Source organism: Accipiter gentilis, chromosome 23 (genome assembly GCF_929443795.1).
Source record: "Accipiter gentilis chromosome 23, bAccGen1.1, whole genome shotgun sequence".
Lineage (NCBI taxonomy): Eukaryota > Metazoa > Chordata > Aves > Accipitriformes > Accipitridae > Astur > Astur gentilis.
The window spans coordinates 4915356-4925358 of record NC_064902.1 but is presented as its reverse complement, the minus strand read 5'-3'; the positions used below and the strand labels follow the sequence as shown (position 1 = coordinate 4925358).

The 10003-nt window shown below is 37.6% G+C and overlaps 1 protein-coding gene across 3 annotated transcripts in view; it reads left to right on the top strand.

Moving 5' to 3' along the window:
• Positions 1-6: 6 nt before the first annotated feature.
• CENPP (centromere protein P) overlaps positions 7-10003 on the top strand; it is a 160213-nt gene continuing 150216 nt past the window's right edge. For 2 of the 3 annotated variants that reach the window (XM_049826837.1, XM_049826838.1), the window contains exons 1-5: positions 7-859; positions 2834-2988; positions 4345-4490; positions 4854-4942; positions 9212-9300. In XM_049826837.1, coding sequence (XP_049682794.1) covers positions 2852-2988; positions 4345-4490; positions 4854-4942; positions 9212-9300 — 461 coding nt within the window. In that variant the 5' untranslated portion in view covers positions 7-859; positions 2834-2851. The remainder of the gene's footprint in view (positions 860-2833; positions 2989-4344; positions 4491-4853; positions 4943-9211; positions 9301-10003) is intronic. The other variant, XM_049826839.1, reaches the window with a different exon arrangement.

The following is a 10003-nucleotide window of genomic DNA, read 5'->3' as shown; positions in this document are numbered from 1 at the left end:
TCCTCGTAGCGCAACGCAGTTTATCTTCCCCCTCGCATCCTTTCCTAGCGCTCACTCGGAAAAAAAGGGTTCCGCCTTCTGCGGCCCGTCGGATTCTGAGTGTCTCCTCGCTTCAGTCGGGGTCCTGTTTCCGGCCGGTCAGGTGTGATGGGAACACACCGCGTGGGTCTTGTGACTCGCGGAAGGTTTGGGTGTAATTAACCCTGCAGGAAGGTAGGGGGATATTCCGCAAGACATAAGCGAAAAACAAGGCGTTAGCTAACGAAGTAACGCTTTTGCCATCCGTCTCGAATAATTAACCTCGGGATCTGCCCTTCAAGCGGCTCTGTTGTTTCGCGGGGGGACGGACGGAGGAAGAAGGCGCGGCTGGCGCCCCCTGCTCGGGCCGCAGCTGTGGTAGTGCCCAGGCCCGCCGCGAGCTGGTTGGGCGCGCAGTTCGAAGGCGCGGGCCGGGGGCGCCTCACGCGCCGCGGCCGTTTGGCGGGCGGGAGTGAGCGAGCGTCTCTCCTCAGCGCCGGTCTGCGGGGTGTCGAGTCTGCGGGGACCCCGGGCGCTGGCCGCGGGCGCGGCTTGGGCTCCTCTCGGCTCCTCTCCTCTCCTCTCCTCGGGCGTGTGTTGTGCTGCCGGGCGGACGCCTGGCACCTGTGAGCCTCGGCCCGTGTCTTGGGGCGGGGTGGGACAGCGCCGGCTCGTTTGACGAGTCGTGTTTTCCAGCCGTTAGTTTGTGAGATTGGAGGCTAGGAGCAAAGCAACGGGGACACCGACCCCCGCTACTTCGTTTCTCGCAAACTCTTGAATGCTCTTCCCGGCCTTTCCTGTGGCAGCTTAGAAGCGAATGCTTAGCGGTGTATACGGGCAGGTACGTAGAAACCGTGAAATACTTACCGTTAACGCACAAATATGCGCGTGTACACTGAGGGTGAGGAGAAATAACTGATTGTTTGTCGTTAAATTTATGTTTTATTTAATTAAAAGTATGCACGGAGTATCTCTTTTTCTGGAGATAATGCTCTTTGAAGTTATAATTAGTGTTTGAGTCTTCTGCGGTCTAGTAAAATCACTTGAGTTAAAATAGCTGTAAGCAGTATGTATGTTGTTACTGTTTTCAAAACAGCCAGCTCTTGAAAGAGGAATTAGCTAACAACCTGGGGTAAAGTTCAGGCTATTGTAATGTTTTTTCTTTTTCGGAATCTGCTCTTTATTATGACCAAAACGTTCTTCAGTGTAGCCAGTTAAAAAAAACAACCAACCAAAAACCCAAACAAAACAACAAACCTAATAGAATACTTTAAAAGTTTGAGAACTTCTATTTCTTGTACCTGCTGATCTTGTTTTTTGTCATACCTTGCATAAGATTGCTTTAAAATTTCAGAGGAAGTCATGACTAGGCACAATCTCGGTGATTCTTCAATTGCATATACTTTCTTTATTCACTAAATAAGTTTTTAATGCAAAACATGTTTTGAATGTTGTTTGTTTTTATATATGCTATTCAGATGCTGTTTCTTATGAAATAAACAAAACCCTATTTTGTCCTCATTTCTTTTTATTGAACCATGTTAGCATGGATCTTGCAAACACAGTAGGGGTTATTTAAAAACATGCATAAAACTAGATTTATTTGTTTTTTCCCTGGTTGAAAGTATTAATACATCGGTATTGAGCTGCACAGTCATGTGACATGTCTAGGGTGAATGTCAGATTTTTTTCTTAAAATTGGTGTTTATTTTTGTTAAACTTGTTTGTTTCCTTGTGTCTCTTTACTGTTGTTTACTTGAAAGGCAGATTATGCTATAGTGTTAGTAGGAACAGTTGTGCTTCATTTAATCAGGTGGATTGTTAGGTGAATTGGTCAAAGCTGGATTCAGTTTCTGTATCTGATTAGGATTGCTTTCTATCTGCAGAACAGCTTGCTGTTCTATTACAGCAAATGTAAAACAGCTGGATATGGTCCTGGATGAAATCATGATTAATTAAAAAGTTTCTTACAGAAAGCCTTTGACTACATTAGATTCCTGATTTAACTTCTGTATTTGGAGACTACGCAGTGAGCTGTGTCTTAAAATTGGTTTAATAATTACATTTGGACTCAATGAATTAAGTCTTTGAGGAACTAATGCAACAAAACTACATTTCTTTTCAAAATTGTAATCTATTTTGGAGAAAACTTTTTTCTTTTCTTTTATGTGGAGTCAGAAATTTGTTCTTTGTCATCTATGTAACTCCTACTTAAACCCTAGAAAGTCCCCTTAAAAAGGCACTGGTCCGCAAGTAGGCATTACAAGAGCAGAAAAGCCACTTTTTCTGTAATTCTGAATGTAACAAAGATTTGTAAGAAACATGGTAACTCACTCTGCTAAAAGCACCATGAAAGGGAAGATTCTATGTCCAGAGAATACAGGAAGATACTGCATATCAGCAAGAATGTGACAGAGTACTATAGTATTAAGAGCAGAGTTTTACTGCAAGCCTAATTCTGTTTTCGAGTTGGTGACAGAATTCGTGTCAAATTTGTTTGCTGAGGATCAAGGTTTATATGTTAGTTTAATGTTCCATAGCAAACAGGATTGTTTGACACTAGAATTCTTTACGGAGGTACAAATTATTATACTTGTCAAAGCTACCTGGGCTATTTAAAGACTGTATGTACCAATTCATTTTTCAAAAGTCATAAAATAAATAGAACTGTCTCATTTTAAGTAGAGGCATAGGAGAAACAATTGCCTAATGTTATATTTGCATTTCTTAAATTAATTCCTTGGATAAAAATAAGTTATTTTGAAAATGGATTATTTTTTTTGCCTAAGAAATATACTTATTTTGTTTTATCTAGTAACATTGATTCTGAGAAATGGATAACAGCATTTGTCAAGTTTATGAAGATGAAATCCGGTCACTGGAAGAAGAAATTAAGCTATTGGCTGAAAAGTATGAAGATAGCCAACAAGAATCCACCTTTTTTTCTGATGAGGAGATATTAATGTCAATGTATGCTTCTTTTCACATGTTGGATTAATGCTGTTTCTTGGTCAAAATTGCTTAGGATAAGCTTTCGCCTCTGTAAGGACTTTCCTTATGTTATTATTACAGTGTTGATCTTGCTTAGGACATGGGCTATATATGGTAAAAGATTACAAATAATAAGCAGTTGATCTTTTTTACTGCCTTCTGTTGGCAATTTGTGTGTTTTTAGGATTTTGTGTTGTTTGTTTGCTTTTTGTTTTTTAAGGCAGTCATAGGGGTCAGAGCACGATATTGGGTATGTTACTGTGCGGGCCCTGCAAAGTTGTTGACTGTAAAGGCCATGTTTTCCATTATAGCTCAGTGCACTTTTTTTTCCTTAAGTAAAAGATGGGGATTAGGTACATGTACAGGTGTGACTAGTTATATGCTAAAGAAGTACCATGTTAGGCCTTTTTATTTGTGTTATTTAACTGATATTCTATAGTAGATATGTCATTTAGATGAGTAAAGGTATCACATCATTTTTATTGTACATTCCTCGAAATGGATACTTGCATCTCAAGACTTATCATAAAGGCTCTGTCTACCTGTGTCACGGTTTAACCCCAGCTGGCAACTAAGCTGCATGCAGCTGCTTGCTTGCTCCCCCCCTGCCCCACAGTGGGATGGGGAACAGAATCAAAAGGGTAAGAGTGAGAAAACTCATGGCTTGAGATCAAGACAGTTTAATAGGTAAAGCAAAACAAGGAATTAATTCACCACTTCCTATCAGCAGGCAGGAGTTCAGCTATCTCCAGGAAAGCAGGGCTCCATCATGGTTACTTGGGAAGACAAACAGCATCGCTCTGAATGTCCCCCCTTCCTTCTTCTTCCTCCAGCTTTATATGCTGCGCATGACATCTTGTGGTATGGGATATCCCTTTGGTCAGTTGGGGTCAGCTGTCCTGGCTGTGTCCCCTCCCAAATTCTTGTGCCCCCCCCAGCCTACTCACTGGTGGGGTGGGGTGAGAAGCTGAAAAGACCTTGACTCTGTGTAAGCACTGTTCAGCAGTAACAAAAACATCCCTGTGTTATCAACACTGTTTTCACCACAAATCCAAAACAGCCCCATGCTAGCTGCTGTGAAGAAAATTACCCCAGCTAAAACCAGCACAACCTGGCAGTGAGCATAAAGTGTCTATGTAAGTTAGAATAGTTTACTGTTCCTAGTAATGTGATCCAACTGAAATTTGACTCATTGAAAACTGATCTTGGTCTGAAAACCATCAGATCAAGTTACAAATGCCTTTAACGGTATTGCTGTACTGATGTGACAAAATGTGTTCTTATATCTGGGTCTTTTGCCATTTTGATTATTTTTTTTTTCTTTTCCAACTCTAGACAATCATTCCAAAGAGAATCTGAGGGACATGAATCTTTATCAGACCTGATAGCTCAACTTGAAAGTCTACAAACTGATCTCTCATTTTTAAAGAAATTTACTGGTATTCAGTTCACAAGCCATTTCAAGAAAATAGTGGAAAAAAGTAAGCATGTTTGTGCCCTTTACTTGTGCTATACTGAGCATACTGTTTCAGTTCATTACATTTGCAAATGCATGTTGTAATTCTACTTTCAATGTTAGCAGAAAGACAATTATTTTTAAATACAATAGAACTTTACTGACAAAATAGTTTCTGAGTAAATGTAGTACTTTGCATAGTGGGAAAGGGAAAGACTACCGTGAGCAATGTTGTTTGCTTTTTTTTTTTAAATCATGTTTAACTTGACTTCTTTATTTATATGATGGATGGTATCAGTTGGTACTCTAAATATGACTAATGGAAGAAATGCAATAATTGTTGAATAGATTTATAATCAAGTATTTTGTTAACTTTGTTTTATAACAGCTACAAACAGAACAGTGCGGAAGCACAGATTATCAGGGAATTGCTATTCCCTGTCTTTTCAGTTGGAATTCCAGCTTCTTGAAATGCAGGTAAGGATCAATGTATGTTTAAAAACAAACAAACACCACCACCCCCCCCCCCCCCCAAAAACCCCAAACAAAACCAACAACAAAAAAGACCCCACAGCAACCAAGAGAACAAACAAAACTTCAAGTGGACAAATGTCAATACTTGCTTTTCCAGCTGAAACCTTCAACTGGCATTTTGTCATTTTGATTCTTTGAGTCTCCTTAATCTAAGCCTCAGTGGGTTGTTTTTACTGTATAGCAGCTGGACTCAACTTTTGAATTCCATGCACATCCAAGTAAAATAGTTCTGAAGGTCAGGTTCAACATTCAGTCACAAAATTCTTATCATAGAATCATTTAGGTTGGAAAAGACCTTTAAGATCATTGAGTCCAACCCTTAACCTAACACTGCCAAGTCCTTGTCACCCTTCCTTCCCAAAACATGGACACTGCAGGATGCTCTTGCAGACTAACACTGAAGTAAAGCCCTGAACAGCACTAGATTTCCACTGACACTGCCAAGTACCTGCTGGGGCCTCATCCTGAGCCAATGTGGCTTTCATCCCACAGCCATCTCCGAGCTCCCACACAACATGTCCCCCTACAGTCATATCTTGTTCTGGTGAGTGGAAAATTCCAAACTTTACCTCCCTTGAGGAAATTGAGGAAAAGGTAAACTACTACAAACTTGAACAATTGTGGTGTGGTTTGGGGTTTGTTGGTTGGTTGGTTGGTTGGTTTTTTTCCCTTTGGTTATATTTCTATTCGCTTGACTAGTGTGTCTCACTATTACATCACAGGACTGCACAGAAGTTACACTAATGAGTACAGATTTTTTGCAAGGAAACTCTTTCATAAGAATCTTCTTAGCACAGAATTCAAAATGATAAGCAGTGGAAAACAGCTGCTACCCCAATTTGTAATAATGTACCCCAATTTGTAATATTATTTTTGACATCAGGAAATTTCCTTCTCAAGAAAACTTTATTTTCAGCTCAGCTTTAAAGGTATTTTTTAAATTGCCTGTGATGGGACCCGATAGTATTAAAAACTGCCTTGCTATGTAAAGATGTCCTTCCTAATCTTAAGAAAAGCCATATATTAGATACTCACATGTGCATTGCATAATTTGAAACTGCAGGAGTTCAGCTGAATGTGGTTATTCTGCAACTTAAGTCCATGCATGACTTGGAAACTTGTGGTCCTAGAGATATCATTTTACCATTTGTTTGTATAAAACTGCATTTAGCTTTGAGCACGGAAATAGCCCGCATCAATTATGCGACTTGGTTAGATTAATGTTTATTTCTTACCTGTGTGCTCCTGCAGAGTGATGACATCTTTTAGCGTCAATGGAGCTCACATGAGTAACTGGATGTTAAGTTCATTTCTAGCTGTATTGGTGATGCTTAAATCTATCTTACCACTAGATGGCAGCACTTGTCTACGTAATGCCTAAAACTTTTACTACTTCAGTATGACATGCACTGGAGTAAGAGATACGTAGAATACCAAGTGTATGTATTTTTTTAAAAAAAAAACACCAAAACTTCAGTTGAAAAAATATAATTTTGTGTTAATTTTTGGCATGAATTATTTTTTTAAATAAAAGTACGTGGCACCTGTAACTTGCAATTTAATATGCAATGCAGATGATGTATCGATCTACCTTAAGTTAATAAACTTTGAATTGCCAACAATTGAGTTGTTGACATGTTGTGGAAAATAGTAATTTAGTTAAGCAGACACCAATGAAGAGTACAGTTTTTAATTGTGCCATAAGACACAGGTTTTGTTTTTTATTTTTGGTGTCACATACCCAAGTCAAGAAGTACACTTACTGTTTCAAACACAGACTAGTTTCTGTTCCTTTACTCAGTTTTGTGATAGTATAGGAACTTGAATGTTATTAAAGGTTTTGTATTTATTTAAATGTTTTAGGTCTTGTACAAATCATAATGTAATGGTTTGGTTAGAGTTGTAAAGTACAACGTTGTGTACAGTTCTGTATTTCCATTTTGTAGAACTGTTTAAGTCTATTTGATTTTGAGAGACTTTAGTAGTTCAAAAATTCAAGCTTAAAGATTGTATTTTTAAGATATACAGTTTTTTAATTTATATGACTAAAAAATTGCTCTCTTCTATTTCTTTGTAATGAAAAAACATATCACATGATTAGGTTGTTAACAATTCCATTCAGACATTTTACCTAGTTCTAGCTACTGTTTCTGTAGTGTAAAAGTACTGGCATGTTATCTTTGTTTTGCCACAGACTTCATACACTGTGCAGGTCATCCTGCAGTGAAGTCAGTAGGTCCTCTGTGGATGCAGGAGTCTGCCTCCATAGCTCTTGGGAAAGTTGTGACCAGGCCAGACTAAGACCTGGAAACTTAGCTTTAACTTTTTTATGCCTTCGGCTTCTTGTGTTTAAAAATGGAGAAGCCTGTTTTCTAAGATATGTCATTAATGGTTGCATTCAAAATAACCTGTACTGAGATTAGCATGGGCAAGATAGTATAAAGTTGCAACTAGTTTCACCCATCTCAAGAAATAAAAGACGACAGCTGTTTTTTGGGGGAAATGCTTAGCAGATAACACATTGGTATGCAGCAGAAGATAAAGAATAATTTTTTCACACCGTTAACTCTAGCTATTTAATCTAGTAGGTAAGTTACAATACAGTTAATTCAGCTCCACAGTACCTTAAATCAAATCTGTTAATACTCAGTAACAAATTGTTCTTGTAATTATCTCTAATTTGATCTTAAACCAAATTGTTAAATGTCATTCATGTTAAAAACTGTATTCCAGGATACAGTTGTATGAAGAAGGATAGGCAGATCTGACTTCACTCTGACTGGCTTTGAATGGTTGAGATTATGTCTATAGTACTATACTATTGGTCACCCACTGCCTGACGTATTCTATGTCTTAGCTGGTTCTTTAGTTTTGCCACAGTGTTAGATTAGCGTATAGTTTATATTCCCAAGCTGACTAGTGTTTTGCATGCTTTGAGTGCAAGCCAAGATGCTCCCGTCTGTTCACCATTGTGCATAGGTAGATGCTTACAAAGGTCAAACTGTGGATGAAGAAAACAGGTTAATGCAAAAGCATTGTTTATTTATTTTCCCCTCTTACTGTCCTCAGGTGTTAGGAGGGGACGTGCACGATTAGCTTGAAAATCTGCCAAAACAAGTCTAAACCTCTTGAGAAAGCAATCATCCAAATAAGAGTTGTTTTCTTCTCAAGAGCTTTCCTTTTTAAATCTTTTTATTTGACCCCAAGATGGTACCTTGGCAAATGTTAGTAACCCGCTAATTGAAAAATCACTTTCTTCAGAAGGTAGCATGTTAGCTTGTGACTACTAGCAGCTTCTCTACAACTCTGTACACGCGTTGAACCTTTTGCTCTAAATTTAGAATGATTTTTCCTGATGTTACTTACTCAGTTCACTAAACTTTGTAGTGTCTTGCTTTGCTTTTTCCATCTTTAGTGATGGCAGTGTTAGCAGTACTTCTGTCCAACCAGTACTAGGTATTGGTGTGATATGCTTGCATTTGACTCCAGCTTGTCTGTTTAGTTTTCTCTGTGTTGCCATTCCCATTTGCTTGTAGTGACTGGGTATAAGAAAAATAAAGTACAAAGCCTTCAGTATAAAATGAAGCATTTGCTGTGTCTTCAAGCCATGACTTTAAGCTTTTTCTTTCACTGTTATCTAACCTATTACTCTGGTGTGTTCAAGAATGCATATAAAAAGGAATTAAGTTTTGTGGCTTAATTTCTACTATATGAACTTCTTGTCTCTTTTTTTAAATATGTTGTTAGATATTTTAATTTGAAAACATTTTATTATCATGCACATATCCCTGAGTAACAGTTGTTATTGTAAAAAGGGACAAGAATTTGAGGCAAAACTAAAGGCTTTAAAATAAAACGAAACAAGGAGGGTGTGGGTTTTGTTTTTTTTAAATGTAGGTAGCACTATTATGGTTTTCAGATGTAACGAGGAACCTCTGATTTATAAGTATTTCTTTATACATATGTATTCTCTATGCTGACAAGTTCAAGTATTATTCTAAAAGTGGTGTTGTATGGATAATACTGATACTGTTGAAATAAAAGAAAATGTCCATGCATGTAAGCTGTAGTTTAAAAAATGCTATTTTAAGTATTTTAGTACTTAGCAGCATTTGCATATATTTTTGTCTATTTTATATGCAAATAGATAAATTTTTTTTCTCCTTGATAGAGAAATTTCTAAAATATTGCATTGTTACTTCTCCAATCTAGAACAAAGAGAATGTGTCTGCTGTTGTTACTGATCTTGGGATTATAATGGAATCTGGAGAAGATTCAGATATGAGCAAGTTTGTGTCAAGGTAAGGTGGAGTTGTTTTTTTAAGGAAAGTTATTGTATGTGATATCCGATACTAAATGCAATACTGAGTTTTCATGTAAATTGCTGGCAGTCAGTTTCTTTGGTAATGTATAACCTAAACATTTCTGATCCCTTGTCTGTATCCTTCTGGAGAGATGATGAAATGCATATAATTTTTAAGGCCTGAAAGAACCATTAAAAATTCATGTTAAACAGAAACAATTTTTTTATTACAATGTGTTTTAACTGTTTGTTTTGTTCAGAGCAAGATATAACAAGGTAATCTCAGCTATTGCATTTTGATTTACGTAAGCAACACGTTAACTGTTACTCAGATGTGTATGTGAGTTGCAGATGTGCAGTGTGGGTGAGTAATGGCTAAAGTGTACATCCAGAACCCCTCTCCAGTACTTGCCTGTTTTTAAATCTCTGTTCACTCTTCCATTTCTCTTTTTTGCATCAGGATTTCTTTCACTGATATTTTAAAACCAATAGAATATAGTTTAAAAACCTGGAATAGTGTATTTGTGCAATGACCTAAGAAAACGTACGTACTAAAGCTTAAGCATATGACTGAATGCTACTTTTTAATTATTTTCTGGAGGACGTTAAGTTCTTGTGGTACACAGGATGAATAATGATCAAATTATTTGTCTGTGGTATTCGACTGTGAAATCTGCTAGCAAACTATTCTGAGAACATAC